Below are 16,926 nucleotides of genomic sequence, written 5' to 3'. Positions count from 1 at the left end.
TAAACACATCCTGGGAAAACATGAGAAAGAGGAAGTAAGGGCATGAATGTGGAACAGCCCAGGCCCCTTCCCTTCCCCCACACCACTTTCTTAGGAATGGGTGACAAGCTTGGATCAAAAATAGCCACACTGCATGAACAATGGAAATGTGCTATGACTTTCTGGACTTGCAAGAATGGCTGACTCAGTGACTTACACCCACACATCACAACCAAAAACAGGTATCCTAGCACTCAGGGACACTGGAGTCCTTGGCTTCCTTACCCTGGGCAGGCAGCTCCTGTTCTCCTATCCCCACAACTCTCTAATGGCTTTTCAGTCTACCCTGTCCTGATCCAAGCGAATCACATAGGGAGAACATCAGCTAGCATTCTACTGGCCCCCACCGCCAATGCTGAAGTTGCTTTGCAGGTAGGACACTGCTGCTTCAGTAGTCTGAGCAGATGGCTGCAGTACATGCATCTGCTTCATGCCTCCAGGCATCTACTTCATGTCTAGGGGAAGTGGTTCTCTTCTCTTGGTTTGGGGGCTAGGTTGATTTTCCAGCACTCAGGGCATCACATTTGCATCTGTTCTGACCAGCTTGTACAGACAAGTAGCAGGGAACCAGCACACCTTGCAGACAGAGGCTTTGTCATAGTGCTCTATCCCAGCGGAGTGCTAGGGAAATTTGAGCAGAAGCAACACAAGCCCAGCAGTGAGATAGGACCCATGCAGCCATTAAGGAGCATATGCACATAGACCAAAGATTTTCTATTAATCACGCTCCAAAAGGCCTTTTCAAAAGGCCATAATGTTACAAATTCAAACTCCAGAGCATCCTAGCCTAGAAGCAACCCCTCACCTCACTAAGGACTAATCCTGTGCTAAATCATAGTCATTGGACCTATGTGTGAAACATGCGGGCAGTCATACTAAGGAGAAGGTGGTATGGCCATCCTTACAGAACTCCAGGGAAACACTCCTTTCCAAAGAGTTTACTTTTGGTAAAAAGCCAAATCATGAGAATTTCAGCCCCCTAAAGAGTAATCTGCCAGAAAGTTATAAGCAAGTGAGAACAGGTTTACAAAAGGAGAGCATTTTGCAACCCAAACTATAGCACCCACCATTAGCAACCATTATACATGCATCCTGCGTGCCCTACACACACTTGACACTGTCGTGACTGGCACTCTAAATACACAGGACAGCTAGACACGGATGTAGCCAGATTCTTCCAAACCCTTGATTTTTTTTTTGTACTATACTTGAATAATTGAAGCCTAGTTTCTGTTCCAGTTAAAGGGGCCGTGCAGTCTTCAGGATACATGCCATACTGCAGGCTATTTTTAGATAATCCACAAGGAAGGAAACCTCGGCCAGCCAGCCATCAGCATGATTTAAAATGCAGCTTTGCAGCTGTTTGGCCAATGCTGCATAAGTGACTCCACCCACACAGTGTCAATCTTGGACATGGAGAGGATCAACAGCACTCGCAAAGCACTGCATTAGGTTTCAAAAGTTACAAAAGCCTCTGACAAGGCAGCGTTGGCTCTCACCAGACTAGCTCATTAGGCACGTCAGTCCTTCTAAGGCTACAGGCCTGCACACAGGAAGCAGGGAGGGTTGTGTTAGCTGAAATAGTGCAACAATTCTAGAGGGTCTGAGTAGGCCTTTGGGCCAGTACTTTCCCAGCAGTGAGGCAGTCTGTGGGCATCAAGGAAGAGGAGGCAGGAGGGCAAGTAGGTGGCTACACCACTTTTTATTAGCATTCGTGCAAAGTGCCACTGATGTGAACGGCTATTTACAGAGAGACCAGACAGCCCTTACCCTGAGATGCTAACAATCTAACTCCAGCAGGAAACGGATCCGTTTGCCCAGGAGGATATGCCTGGTTTTGAGGATTGAGGAATGTGCTCATGCAGGCTATGTCTACACTATGAGCTAGGGGTGTGATTCCACTGCTCACACATGCTCACGCTAGCCCATATATAAATAGTGTAGCCACAGTAGCCTGGAGGGAGGTACGGCTGACTCACCAGTTTCAGGCAGACTTGTACACTGCTACTTAGACTCGCTCTAGTGCCATAAGAGCTAATGCAAGGATGGGTACAGGCGCAGGGGAACCACGCCCCTAGCCTGTAGTACTGAGACAGCTACAGAGACCTGCAGCACGAGAGGGGAGTGAGATGTGAAGGTCTGGAAGAGCGGGATTGCCAGCTGCAATGGCTGAACTGCTGTTCGGGGAAGTGGGTGGATTCCAATTGTAAATGACTTTTTCTATAAAACCCCAAAGTATGAAGATTCCCCTCCTCCAGTTTTAACATTTCACCTGTCCTGGCACTTGGGACAACGTAGAACTTCGTTTTACAGAGATGAAGCCAAGGACACTTGGAACATATCTCTGTGTAACACTATGGACACAGACCAAAACATTTTCAATTGGGGCCTTTACATTTTGGGTGCCTCAGTTTTTGGAAAAAGAAAAGGAGGACGTGTGGCACCTTAGAGACTAACCAATTTATTTGAGCATAAGCTTTCACGAGCTACAGCTCACTTCATCGGATGTTGTAGCTCACGAAAGCTCATGCTCAAATAAATTGGTTAGTCTCTAAGGTGCCACAAGTACTCCTTTTCTTTTTGCGAATACAGACTAACACGGCTGCTACTCTGAAACCTGTCAGTTTTTGGAAGCCTCCAGCTTAACATCCTGGACCTTGCCCATCTAGTGCATTTCCTGTGAGGCTCAGAAACTGGGGGTGGGGAAGGAATCAAGGTGGCTTAAACTGGGCACCCAAAAAGCACAGATACTTTTTAAAGTTTGTGGCCGCCATATAAATATGGCATCTGATTGATGAATGGCTCAGCTCACAGCTCCTCCTTCCCCAGGTCTCCTTTCTATGATCAGGAGAGTTTAATTTGTTCTATTTTGGGCACTTACTATTAATTGTTCTGAAAAAAGTCAGTCCCATTTAAGTGTGGCAATAATGTGACCAGTGTATCAGATATAAAAATATTGCAGGAACCGTGGATTGCTTTCGTGGCTGAATCCACAGATGGGTAGATAGGAGCAGCTGGAGAACACTCTTCTGCATCCCAAAATACCCAAGCGATGTGGGGGCTGGAACTGGTATATTGATTCATTACTCCAAGAGAGTCCCTCTTTGCCAGACCAAATCTGACAAGTGCCACTTTGCCTCAAGAGAAATGAAGCAGCTAGGAAGGGAGAGGATGCTTAACAATTTAGATCACTGTCAGGAAGGTACGGACGGAGGGCACTTACCAGAGGAGCTCAGCTGGCTGGCTTTGACAGGAATGTGTAACTCCGATTGGCTGAATTGCGTATCAGAGCCATCACATGGCCCCTGATCTTCTGTTTGACCTGCAGGAGAGGAGGCGATCTCAGCCAAAACTTCTAGGTCCTTCAGGATAACCTGGTAAGAGGCATGGACAGCACACAGGTGAGTAATGACAATGCAGGCTGGCGAACCTGTAGAGGTGGCAGGAGACTAGAGACTTTGAGCCCTTTCTTTTTGAAGTGATTGAAAGGAAATGGGATCCAAAAAGCTAACCCTACTGACATGGATGAGGTAGAAGTGGGGAGGCCAGGACTCCTTACAGTGAAGTTCCTGGCATACACCTCCCATGGAGGTGGGCGGGGCAGAGAAATGGAAGATCTATTGTGTGACTGCAAAAGGGCAGGTGACCATTAAACTTGGGCCAAACTTATACAGTCAGCACCCCAACTAGACCAGGACTTGCTGCCCTCCACCCAGAGTATATCTGGTAAAAGCCAGTGGTTTTACTTCTCAGCTTCACTTCACAAGAGAAGTGAAAAGTTCAGGTAAAGGAGGTAATTGGACGAGACATTTTCCCACCATGCAACGAATGTTGCAAACCAGCCTGGACAGCCAGCAACGTTACTGGAGGGAGGCATGGGAAACCTGTGCTGGGGATTTCCAGGCACTCTGCAGCCAGTCACAGAGTTCTGCAATTCTTGAATGTAGTTTTCATTTAAACAGGAGCTAGCAGCCATTTTGTTTGCAAGGAAAGTCTTTCAGGCACCAGCCAATGCAGTGCCATCTCACTGAGTGGAATGACAGCTTAGAGAGCTATGAATTGTGTCGATTAATCTCAATGGATCGACTCTGAAGACTGTTTAAAATGGCAACATTAATCCAGTGCTGATCAACTCAAAAGAAACTTCTAGCTAAAGGGCTTATCTAGCATTGGACACCTCACTCATGTGAAAAGGAGTTTATGTTGGATTGAGGCTGAACGCTTTAACAATGAATGTAACAGCTTTATCCAACACTGGTCATTCTCTGCACAGGACTTCGCCATCACCCGCTCTTCTCTCTACACCTCCGCAGTGGTCATTTACAAGATTATGAGGATAATTATGGTTTTCTACAATTGTCCTGATGTCCCAATCAGTAATAATGGATCTTTTTCTATCCCTAGCTGTTTTATTGGTCACCACCATCTCTCTCATCATCCTCCTACTTACTGGAGATTTGTAAAGCATGGGAACAACTAGACACACAGGCTGATACCTTTGGGGAGCCCTGCTGCACCAACCAGCGCACAGGTACTGGGCAGAGTGGGTCTCCCACACACCCTCCAGAGTGTTGCCACCTCTTGCTATTCTATTGCAAGTCTCGGACTATTTGGCATTCTACTTGTATATTTACAGCTCACGGAGTCATGTAATTATTTGGGAATTTCAGCTTTTATTATTAATTATTATTATTTATTATTATTAAAAGAAAAGTAACCTTCTCATCCTTATGGCTGCAGAGAAGAACCATTTTTTTTTAAACCATGAATTTTAAGCCACTTGTGATTTTTGAAGTCTTGGGGTGGCAATCCTGTGTCTGAGTGCTTAGACAATAAAGTCACAGGGCACTCAGGCAGTGGGCATTATCCCCATTTCACAGATGGGGAAAGTTAGGTGCCAAGACTCAGGTTTTAAGGCCAGAAGGGACCATCATGATCATCTAGTCTGATCTCCTGCACATTGCAGGCCACAGAACCTCACCCACCCACTCCTGTAACAGACCCAGAACCTCTGGCTGAGTTTCCAACATCCTCAAATCATGAGTTAAAGGCTTCAAGTTATGGAGAATCTACCATTCACTCTAGTTCAGACCGGCAATCAAGACAAACACCCCCTTGGTTCTCTGCCAATCTGACCCAGGGGAAAATTCCTTCCCAACCCCAATTCTGGCAATCAGTTAGACCCTGACCATGTGGGCAAGACCCTCCAGCCAGACACCTAGGAAAGAATTCTCTGTAGTAACTCAGAGCCCTCCCCATCTAGTGCCCTATCTCCAGCCGATGGAGATATCTGCTAAGAGAAGTACTGGATGGGCCATATGCCCTTGTAGGCAATCTCAGGTTAAGCGACTTGCATGAAGAGTCAGGAAGAGAATCTAGCTCTTCTGATTTTCAGTCCCGGGCTTTGTCCTCTTCTAGGCCATCCATCTCCCTTAGCATCCAGGCCAATTTCCTGCACAACACAGCATTTCTCAGACAGGTTTTCAGGGCTTGTCTATACGGTAAGTTAGTGTGTGGAAAGCCAGGGGGTGAATCTCCAGCTCATCAGCTGGCTGCACAGTAATGTTCCATGCAGACAAGCCCTCCAAGTCTCAGCCAGAGTTGCTCCGAGCAGATGTAGGAGACAAAACAAGCTGATTTGGGGAATGCAAATAGCAGCTCTCTCCTGATTACAGCTTCTCTTTCCTTTACAAAGGCCTAAGGAAAGTACGTAGATGAACAGGCACAGCCCTCCTCTCACCCACTTATCATTGTCGAACGCTACCAGAAGCGGCTCTGCTCACCAGCACTCTTGCACACTGAAGTAGACAGCAGTCTACAAAACAAACCCTGGCTGAAACCATTCCCACTTAGCGCTTGCCAGGGGCTGTGAAGGAGTAGGGGCCAGAAAATAGAGCACCCTCTGGGCTCACATCTCACTGAACAGATGCTGCCCCTCCAACCAACTCCCATCCCTGCTGGACCATGTGGATTTCTAACTCATCAGGAAGGATGTTCAGGTGGCTCTGAGGGAGGGGAGAACCATCTACATTTGGTTTAGCCTTCGCTGCTGTGAAGCATGGCCACATGAAGCAAAGCTACAGAGTGTATTAACCTACAGAGACCGGAGCTTAGGAAACTGTGAAAAACAAAAAGCTCCAATACACATGGGAGGTCCCTGGATGCACAAACATTGTTAAGTAACTCCATGCAACTCCCTCCGGGGGAAATAAAGGACAACAACAATCTTAGAGACAACAACCGTGCATGGAAGGAGAGAAAAAGCAAGGCCCGACACAGATGTGTGGTCAATACTACTTTGAATATAGGACAAAACCATGGTAATGATCGAGCCAAGGCTGGAACAGCACAGCCATTTCGATCCCATTTTAAAACAATGTCCTCTTGGGGCTGAGATTTCTCATGTGTCGGCCCAACTCCGGAACAATTTGTTTGGGGTTGGCTGCAGGGCTCAAAGCTAATCAGTCCTTTTGGAGTCATCCACACACAGGAACAGCCTCTCCACATTTGGGGCTCAAATCACTCCAGGCTTGCCTACCCGACCGCCTATGCCGGTATAACTTCTGTCACCAAGCAACGCAAGCTACTCCGACCTAAGAGCCTCTTGCGGAGGTGGTTTTAGGAGGTGGACGGGAAAGCGCTCTCCTGTCGGCACAGAGCGTCTTCACCAGACATGCTACAGCTGCACCGATGTAGTGCTTCTAGTGTAGACTAGCCCTCAGATACGGCTTTGTTTAAAAACAGGAAAGTAACTCGGCATGGGTTCCCCCCCCGGAATGAGGAGCTTGTGAGCAAGAGCTGCCCTCTAGCTAGCAAAGGAACGGCATCTGGAAACGGAAGTTAAGTTTGAGAACGGTGCTCCAGAGTCATCCCAGGTCTGTTGGAAGCCAATGGAAGGTCTCCCATTGACTTAAGGGCCTGGTCCCAAAGCCCAGAAAGACCACCACCTTCCATGGGGAGTTAAGCACAAAAGGTTCCAATGACCCATGGCAGCCAGGAGCTGCAGGGTTCCCTGCTTCCTGTGGCAGCCGGGAGCTGTGGGGTATCCCCACCACCTGCAGCAGCTTGGAGCTCCAGGGGCCGCCAGAGGCAGTGGGGGTACCCCACAGCTCCCTACCTGGGGTCAGCCAGGGACGCTGCAGCTCCCGACCGCCACAGACTGAAGTCACAGTGGTCGCTGGATGTCATGGATTCCGCGACTTCTATAACCTCTGTGACTACATCATAGCCTTATGCATTGGCTAATGAAAAGGAGCTGCAGTGATGCAGTGCTCCTGCATCTCAGTGACCATGGCCTGCGTTTGCTCTTGGAGCCTGCTCTTCCTGCATTGGCTCAGCATGCACTTTCTGTACAGTACTGATGTTCTCCACTGTCGCTCACCCTGAGAGGAATCCAGCTGGGGAGGGCAGGCGGGCGGAGTGTTTTGTATGCAGAGCACATCTTCCCGCAAAGCGCCGCTGAAGCACTTGCTTTCTTTGTGTGAGCAAGAGAATGAAACAGGGAGGTTACAGGAAAGCAATATCCTGCAGGAGCACAAATGCCTGCCATTGCCATGGCAACAGGCTGGGTGCCAGAGAGGCACATCAGCTGGGTCCCATCATTCCGGAGCTCGGCTGCCATTAAAACCTCCAGCACTTGCAGTGAACAGGGATGGAGCCATCAGCCTCCCAGGTGGGGGGGCGAAGACTCTGGGGTCTTACATGGGGGCGTGGGAGAGATAGATCCAATGGCATTTCAGATGGAGGAGTAATCACTCGGGATCCACTCCTGATGGATGGAGCAGCACAGCTAGGATAACCTTGCCCCCTGCCTTTACCCACAGAGCCCAGAAAGCACTGGGGGCTGCCATGCAAGTTCTCTTCAGCGCGACGTGGGGAACGAACAGGGATTAGTGGCTTTAGTCTACAAGGCCAGATGTTGGAGATCCGGGCTCTGTTCTTAGGTCTGCACTGACTGGTTGGGGGACTTTGGGCAAGTCACCGTGCCGCAGTTTCCCCATCTGTAAATTGGATGATGGATGCTTAGCCACATTTAAGACAGAGTTATAACCCAGGCTCAAAACTAGCAGAGGCCAGCTATACCTCCCAGTCAATAATTGAGCTCATTCTGGTAACAAGAAAAGCGATGAACGTAGCAAAAATCTGTGTCCTACAATTCCTGCAAAGAAATTCTGCCCCTGCACAGCTCTTTGGCTACAGCTGCTGGCACCACTGGCTTTGACGGTCGCTCACTTAGACCTAGAGTCCCTATGAGCAGAAGGGCTGAAACTATTTGAGAACATGAAGATCCGATGCATTTCACCTCCATTCAGCATGAAGTGCCCCTCTCCCCCACCACACACGCATCTACAGTGGTTGCTGAAGCAGAGATTTCCTTTGCCTCCCCTCCACTACGTGTGTTTCTCCCCACCACTATCGAAACTGAGCAGCTCACAAGCTTGAATGTACTCTACCCCCTCCCCATGCAGAAGGCAGGGACAGCTCTTTTACAGAGGATGGGACGTGGGCACAGAAAGGAACAGAAACCCAATCTCCCGGTTATCAGTACACTGCCCTTAACCCAAGACCATCCTGCCTCCATTCCTCCCCTCCGTGTGCTAGCCTATTCTCCATATAGCCGAACCAAGGGGCAACCAGTGCCACTTACACAATCTCCCCAGCCAAGAGAGTTTTCCTCAGCTGGGTCTCCTAGATTCCAGGAGGCGAGGCTATTTGGGTGGTGCTCTCTGCAGTAGGAACAAGTGGCGCTTATTAGTGTTAATTGGAACAAGCCTCAAAAAGGAGAACATGTCTCTTAGGAAACATGAATAGTAACCAGGTCAAAACATTCGGCAGGCACCTTCTCACTGATAGTTACTGGTATCCCCATTTAGCCAGAGCTAGCAATGGCAGGGCTGGAGAGTACTGGAGAGGAAAGTTACCCCTCCGCATGGCTGCAGATAGGCCTGGGGGGACAGACAGAGAGGGAATTATAAAAAGACAGGAAGGTTGTAACAAACTAGCTGGTTTCCTTCCTTGTTGGGAGTACAGATTTCTCTCTACATTGCTCCCAAGCAATGGTTTTAAAGGCATAGAAACCAGAGATTTGTAGGTTTCAGAGTAGCAGCCGTGTTAGTCTGTATTCGCAAAAAGAAAAGAAGGACTTGTGGCACCTTAGAGACTAACCAATTTGAGCATAAGCTTTCGTGAGCTACAGCTCACTTCATCGGATGCATGCAGTGGATTTGTAGGTCTCTTCTGTTATCCAGATCTAGGTCAAGTTAATTTGCTTCTTGTTCTGGCTGAACTGATCTGATACTAGCATCACTGGCTTTTGAGGAGGCTTTCAGGCAGGGCAAGGCGGAGAAAGCAGCCCCCACCCTTCATTTTCCTCTGCAAAGGCATCACCCGTCTCTTAGAAGTAATGTACCATGACACGCGAGCCATTCCCTAGCAACTCAGCAGTGCATCCTGCTGCCACCCAGTAACCCTGCTCATGGGGGGAGCGTACACTCCGGGGGCAGCCCTGCTGCTCACACGCTGATTCGGGAAGGAGAACAGGAGGAGAGGAGAGAGTCAGCAGGACCACAGGTGCTGAAAGCTGAAACACTTGACGGGTGCTGCCCCACTGCTAGTTGAGCAGGTCTCCCTTTGGCACCTGGCAAAGGTCCCCAGCTGCTGACGGGATGGCAGGGGGCAGACAAAAAGCCTCAGTTCTTGTGACCCAGGCACCTTCCCACACTGAAAGCGCTGAGCAGATTCCCCTGAAGCCTTCAGCAGGCAGGTGCCTTTGGGGAGCGCAGCCTCTTATTAAGGAGTTCTGCAGGCTTTGCCCTGGTGGCAAAGAGTTCGTCTCCTTCTATAAGCAGCATGTGAAGATCAGAGAGGAGCATGTCTCTTCTATCAACGCTGGAAGTGCTTTCATCACCTTGGAACGAGAAGAGCCCCATGTCCCTCATTAAGGGGATTCAGAAGAGAGATCCCATTCCCATCTAGTTGTCGACAGCTCCACTCTCCTCCCACTCACACAGTAACAAGCTCATTCTAGCACTGGTATTCGCTCCGGTGATGGACTACACTGAGATCAGAAGTAGAAGTGTTATTAAATGAACGATATAAAGAAGGCTAAAAAGGGTAAGAGGAGGGATAAAGATAGTTTTGCCAGCACGTTTTGTATCTGCCTAAGTAACACACACAGATACACCTTGCGCCACACAATGTAAGTCCTATGGAATGGCCTGGGTTAGCCAGACCTCCATATTATCCAGAAAGCATTACAGCCCCACATATTAGCATAGAGTCACAGTGTCCACCGGATCTAGTCTGACCTCCTGCATGTCAGAGGCCACTACACTCCAGCCAGTTACCCCTGCACTGAGCCCAATAACTTGGATTAGACCAAAATTATTATAGCCTTCCGGAGTCTAAACTACAGTATGCCACAGGCAGAGAATAGGAGGGACCGAGGTGCACCAATGCCCCTGCAATGGCAGGGAACTGATTTGGTGAGATACGACCCAGATGAATTTATATTCTAGTGGCACCTAGACACCAGAAGAGATGAGGGCCCCAATGTGCACACACAGTGAGAGTCCTTGCCCCAAGGAGCAGAGGCCTGGGTGACAGTTTTTGTACCAGTATAACTGTGCCTGTTCGCAGGTGACATGTATTTACCAGCATTGTTACACCGGTACCGCCCGTAATGTGGGCATAGCTCCACATAGCCTTAGAGTGCCGTATGCTGGTATAGGTCATTTGTGTAAAAGAGGGGGAATATACTAGACCAGTAAGGCATCTTCAGACTGGGGTAGTTTATTCCCCTCCTCACATAGGAATAAAGCACCTTTATACAGGTATAATGCGTCCAGATTAGGGGGCTGTGCGGCTTTAACTATACAGCTAGAAGGCGGTACAACTTCTGTCCAGAGAAGCCTTACAGTCTAAACAGACAAGAGACCAAGGCTAGAAGAAAGGAAAGATCATCATGCCCATTTTACAGATGGGGAACTGAGGTACAGAGAGACTAAGGGAATATCTGCACAGTGATTAAATGACCATGGCTGGCCCAGGTCAGCTGACTTGGGCTCGTGGGGCTGTAAAATTGCTAAGTAGATGGAAGTGGGGAGGGTCCCAGAGCCTGGGCTCCAGCCTGAGCCCAAACTTTCACACGGCAATTTTTAAGCCCATAGAGCCCAAATCAGCAGACCTGGGCTATGGTGGCCATGTTGCGGGTTTTTTATTCCGGTGCAGACATACATGGCAGTAGGCAGGCCACTGAGGGTAAGAAATCTATGCCAGAGGCAGGAGCTGAAGTCCCAGTCCAATGCCTTAACCATGAGGCCTCGCTTCCTCACTGAAATTCACTCAGCCAGCCAGCTTCCTCAACATCTGCAGGACGTTCGAGGAACAGAGCTTCATTACATGTATGGCACAGATAACCTGCACTGAAGGGAAGACAACAGGGCCAGTGGATAGGGCTCTAGACAGCCAAGTTTTACTGTTGGCCCTGCCCCGAACTCATACTTTGACTACACAAAGTTACACCAGTTTAGTTAAACTGATTTAACTCAACCAGTACAAACCCAGGCATCACCACTCTTATTTCTGTTTAAGTTTATTAGGAACAGGTTTAAGATGAACTGAAATAAGCTGCTCTTAAGCCAAATACCATCCATGGAAGAGTTTGCAGTTTAACTAGAGCAGTTTAAATTCACATCTGTAGGTGAACAAGTGCAGCGCTCTGTGCAGACAAGCCCACAGCGTGACCTTTAGCTTTGGTCTCAGTTTCTTCAGCTGTGAATCAGGATTAAGGCCCATCTTTGTAGAGTGCTTTGAGATCCAAGGAGGAGAAGTATTTTTGATGCATTATGTACCATAACATTTACTGTGCACAGGATGCTACACAGGCAACTGAGCTAAGTTCACTCACACGCATCCCCACCCCAGGGGTTCCAACAACATGGCAACCACAAGAGCAAAGCTCCAGTGGGTTGTGATGTTATCAGGACTAACAGCAACTGTCAGAACTGCCCCGTGTTTTATGCCTTTGAAAATCTGTAATAAAAGCACATTTTATCTGATGAGATGCCCCTCATCCCTCCTGCACATTTAAGTTTTTTTAAAAAACTTCAGCTATGAAGAACTGTCACTACTGGCTGATGGTCTGGGACATTGGAGGTCACCTCACCAGTCACCCCTTGAATGTAGATCATCAGAATAGTGCAATTACCATTCAAACACTTAGACTGCTGCTAGGGAGTGAACTCTGCATTCACCGGAGTGAACAAGCCTTCATTTGCAGTGTTGGTCCCAAGATCGGAGACATAATGTGGGTGAGGTAATAACTTTCACTGCACCTGGGGGAAGTAACAAGCTTTCGAGCTGCCAGAGCTCCTCCTCAGGTTATCCATTCCTGGTGCCTCTCAGCACATGCTCAGGAAATCCAACAGCATCCCACTGAGTCAGGACCCCATTGTGGCAGGCCCTGCACAAACCCCCCCTCAGATCAGGGCTCCCCATGCCAGATACCACTCAAACCACATCCTGCCCAGTGGGAGCCATGCCCAGAGCTGGGGATTGAGCAGAGCACACAGCGAGTGGCACCAAGAATGGGTAACCTGAAGAAGAGCTGTGTGTAGCTCAAAAACTGGTGCCTTCCACCAACAGAAGCTGGTCCAATAAAAGATATTCCCTCACCTGAATAATCCTTGACAACACACCCAGGGAACCCCCTTTCCACCATACCCGGAGCTGGGACCCGTGGGAAGATTAAGGTTTCAGGAAGAGCTGGCGGAAAGGAGCAGTTCACAGTTGTTTCAGCTTTCAAATACCAGCACAGGTGCTCCAGGCCTCTGGTACTGTTCCAGCGTGTAGGGTACCCCAGAGCAAAGAGATCTGCTCTCTCATTCTTAAAGGAATTGGCGGGGGAGGGGGAGCAGATGCCCCAGAGCCAGCTCCAGTCAACATTGCTCAAAGAGGGCCCCCAAGCCACTGACTAGGCTGTTTAAAGATTACGCAAGGTTATTCAGTGATGAGCAATCCCTGCTCTGCGAAAGCTGCCACCCAGAAGGAAAGGGGTCAGGGTCCCTGTAATGCCGCAGATCGCTGGGAAGTGGACTCTGCCACTGGGCGCCATGTGAAATTGCTGCTGCAGCACAGCACTGCATTTTGTTACACCCTTAAAACTAGCACAAGGATGCCAAAGCATTTCACAAGCTACCGCGGCAGCCACCTGATGAGCACAAGGGTTGGGAAAAGAGACGCCCAAAGACACTCTGTCCTTGCACAGTTAACTATGAAAGGCCCTAAAGCCAGAAGTGAGGAGATGAAAATCCTTGCCTCAGCATGTAGGCTACTTAAGAAACCCTAAGTGTCAGGCGCATTCCCTGAGGGCTAATGGAGCCAACCACATGGTTGAGGAGGTTATTCAAGCCCTGCAAATATCCTCCAGAAAACGGAAGGGATCAGAACTACAAAGGTAAGAGAGTCAGGAGGGCGAAGAGGGAATTTGAAGAACAATTAGCCAGCCATGTAAAGGCCGATACGTTATTTAATCCATCGGAAGTACGAAGGCAGTGAAAGAATCTTTAGACCCACAAGATCACCAGGGAGTAAATGGAGCAACTAAGGAGGATAAGGACAACATGGTGAAGCCTGAAGCCAAGCAGAGGGCATCAGGACAGCACCAGTCTTTCATCTGCTCTGGTCAGGCAATAAGGAGGACATGTGAATTAGACAGCATCCCGAGAGGAGATAAGAGAGCAAATGAAAAAATAAAGACAAGGGGTGTCCACTAGTTAGGATGATAGTCTAGAACTCTGGACACCTGGGTTCAATTCCCTGCTCTGTCACAGACTCCATGTGTGACCTTGGGTGGGTCACTTAGACTCTGTGCCTCAGTTTCCCCATCTGTAAGATGGGGATAGCAGCCCTGCCTTGGCTCACATGGGGGTTGGGAAGATAAATACATTAAAGACTGAAGTACTCAGATGCTACAGTAAGAAGGACCTCAACTACCAGAGAGAGAGAGCGCGAGAGAGAGAGAGCGCGAGCGCGCACACAAATGCAACAAGTAACCAGGCTTCTCCTGGACAGATTAAAATGCTGCAAAGCCACTCAGAAAAGATGTCCTCAAAATTCAGCTGTTTTCCCCAAGCTCCAGGAAGAGAAGCTGGCAGTGCATTGCTGAGACAGTCCTCAGAAGGCCTGTTCTACACTAGCAGCGATACTGGGTGCAGCTTATATTGGCAAAACCGTGTATTCCAGAACACATCCCATCCCCCTGCAGCAAAAGAAATTATAAGAACAGCCGCAGCTTTCCTAGTGTAATTCCCTCTCCACTTGGGGCTTTTGCCAGCACAACTGTGTCACTCCACGATCGCTCTCCATGCTCCTGCCCAACACAGCTAGGTGGCCAACAGCACCTTGTGCAGGCCTAAGCACCATGCTTTCCTGCTTGCAGCCTGTAACTATGTCCCGGGCTGCAATTTCCCCTGGAGCCCCTGGGAAGCAGGCCTCAGTGCCAAGGGCAAGCCCTGTCCTTAGAGAGGCAACTGCAGCATGTTAAGAATGGTTCAGAGACCTTCCGTTCCCCTTTGACATCCCACGCCAGACCCATCTTATTCTCTTTTCAGCCTGCAGTGAATGAAGGGCTGCCAGAGCCCCATTCCACAGAGCAAAGCCCTCCAAGGACCCCTAGTGGTGAGATGCCTGTCAGCGCTCCATTGCACTCAGCACAGGGTGGTTAGGAATCAGGGCACATACTGGTTGAGGGCAGTGGGCTATTCATCCCACACGAAGGCTGGCTGCGCTGTGACTTGAATGCAGCCTCATTCTATAGAAGTGGACAACTAGGTTTCTTCCCAACACATTCGGAAGTTTGGGGGATTTTTAATTTATTTTTCTTCTAAATGAACGCCGGAGGGGTGGGAGGTGAGAAGAAACCAAGGGAAGGCAGCACAAGAGCCAAGAATGAGAACCCCGTTGCTGGCAAGGCCCCAAAACCAAGGCAGTGTGAAAAGTAAACTTGCATTCCTTCCTCATCAGTGTTAAAAGAGAAACCCCCATCAATCTTCCCACGACAATTTAACTGTACCTCTTTTCAGGCCCCCATCACCAGGGAAGAAAGGGGACGGCGACCTTTGCCTTCCGACCGACAATTTCACAGCTACCAAATTTCTGCTTCAGTTCAACCCTGATCCAAATTTCTTTTATAATGAAGAGGATGGGAGAGGGGAGGTTGGGGGGGGGGGGAAGGCAAAGAGTATAGGAGTGGGAAGTTTCTCCCCATCCCTGAAAATCTGTACACTTAAGCTGCCCCCCCCCCCAGAGCTGCACACAAAAGTGTAGCATGGATTACTTAACTGATCCTGTGTGCACAAATACTTGACTACACAACTGTGGTTGCTGTAAAAAGTGAAATGTCTGATGCAGAAATGCACACAAGTTTGCTCCCCTCAAAACTCTCTGAAACTGAAGCCTGCTATACAGTGGGACAGCGAATGTGCAAGGAAGTCAAATGCATAAAGCAGTGAGGCTATATCCGGGCAATACATTCACTTAACATCAAGCAGCAACAGCCTTTAGCCCTTCAGGAGGGTGATGATGGTAACTGGCTGAGGGCAAACTGATCAGGACTGAAGCCATTTTGTAACACTGACAGACCTGTCATCTCTCAGGATGGGTGCCCAGATCACTTGAGGCAGATTTTCAGAAATGTGTGTAATTAGCGCACAGAGTTTCACACCTCATCTGATGCCAGATGGTGCACAGAGCATCACAGAAGCTAGGTATGAATGCACTGCAACCACCAGCACTAGGGATGAAGCACCAGAGGCCCATTGAGGTCTGGGTTCTAAAACAGTAGAGAGATCTGAACTGTAGGGCGGCCTGGAGGGGTCAGACCTTGCCCGCCCTGCACTGCTCTGCAGGAGACACAGCAGGATGCATGATGCCTGTCTGCAGTGTCACATGAATAAGCAACATGTCAATCAGCATGAGTAACCTCTGGGGAGCAGAGGGACAAGAGAGCAAGACTTGCTAAAAGCCACTTGGACTTTGCATCTGCAAACACCTGTCTTTCTCCCAGGTCCCTCCTCCTGATACAGGGGCAGCAAGTGACCAGTCACAAGAGGGAGCCTGCCACAGACCACAGTACAACTAGGACTGAGCAAAGGCTACTTCCATCTTAGGACGGGCCAGTGAAATTGTGTGCTGGGCTAGGCAGCAGGCACCATAAAACCCAGCGGCACAAGGATGGGACAGCAAGAAGCTGGAAGGCGGGAGCACCAGCTACTGAGCGTACTTCACCCTTCTACATCGTCGTCGTCCCCCAGCCTAGGATCTCAGGGCTGTTTAGACAAGCCAGTGAATTCATACTTGTTATAGGCAAGTCACATCCTCATTGTACACGTGGAGAAACTGCCTCACCTTTCTGCGCCTCAAAGCACAGAGCCAGTGGTAGACGAACAGAAAAAGGGTTGCCAGAGTCCCAATGCCACGCTTTAACCAGCGGCCCCTGCCTGGTCTCCAAAACACAGGGACACCATGACTAGGTAAGTGCCAGCAAAGGGCATCACTTGCAACCCCCCAGGCTGCAGCAGCCACTCATTTTAAGACATGCAATGATCGGCACCTGCTGAAACCTCCCAAGTCACAGGCAGAGGTAACATCCCCAGAATTTGATACGGAAAGCATAGGGTGCTTCTGGGTAGCGTGGGGGAAGGGTGCCTGCCTTACTGTTCAAATAACTGCAGCCCTACTGGCACAGAGGACTTGGGCCAACTGGCAGCTTCCTGGTCCTGTCTTCCCCCAGGCCACTCCTCTGATCATTAGAGGTGCATGCACAGGTTTCTTGCCAGTGCCCTTGCTTTGCCCTTCAGTCTCAGCAAGCAGGGGGTCTTGGGAAAG

At 49.3% G+C, this 16,926-nt stretch overlaps 1 protein-coding gene across 9 annotated transcripts in view; it reads right to left on the bottom strand.

Moving 5' to 3' along the window:
• Nucleotides 1-16,926, bottom strand: part of VAC14 (VAC14 component of PIKFYVE complex) — a 202,426-nt gene that overhangs the window by 118,650 nt on the left and 66,850 nt on the right. For all 9 annotated transcript variants that reach the window (XR_007352308.2, XR_007352304.2, XR_007352305.2 and 6 more), the window contains one exon: nucleotides 3,263-3,413. Coding sequence is in view for 6 of the 9 variants with exons in the window: in XM_048816827.2 (XP_048672784.1) it covers nucleotides 3,263-3,413 (151 nt within the window). In the remaining 3 variants the exon portion in view is untranslated. The remainder of the gene's footprint in view (nucleotides 1-3,262; nucleotides 3,414-16,926) is intronic.

The sequence above is a fragment of the Caretta caretta genome, chromosome 12, assembly GCF_965140235.1.
Source record: "Caretta caretta isolate rCarCar2 chromosome 12, rCarCar1.hap1, whole genome shotgun sequence".
In the NCBI taxonomy this organism is placed as follows: Eukaryota; Metazoa; Chordata; order Testudines; family Cheloniidae; genus Caretta; species Caretta caretta.
The sequence above is the reverse complement of the archived record's forward strand: the minus strand, read 5'-3'. Positions and strand labels throughout refer to the sequence as shown.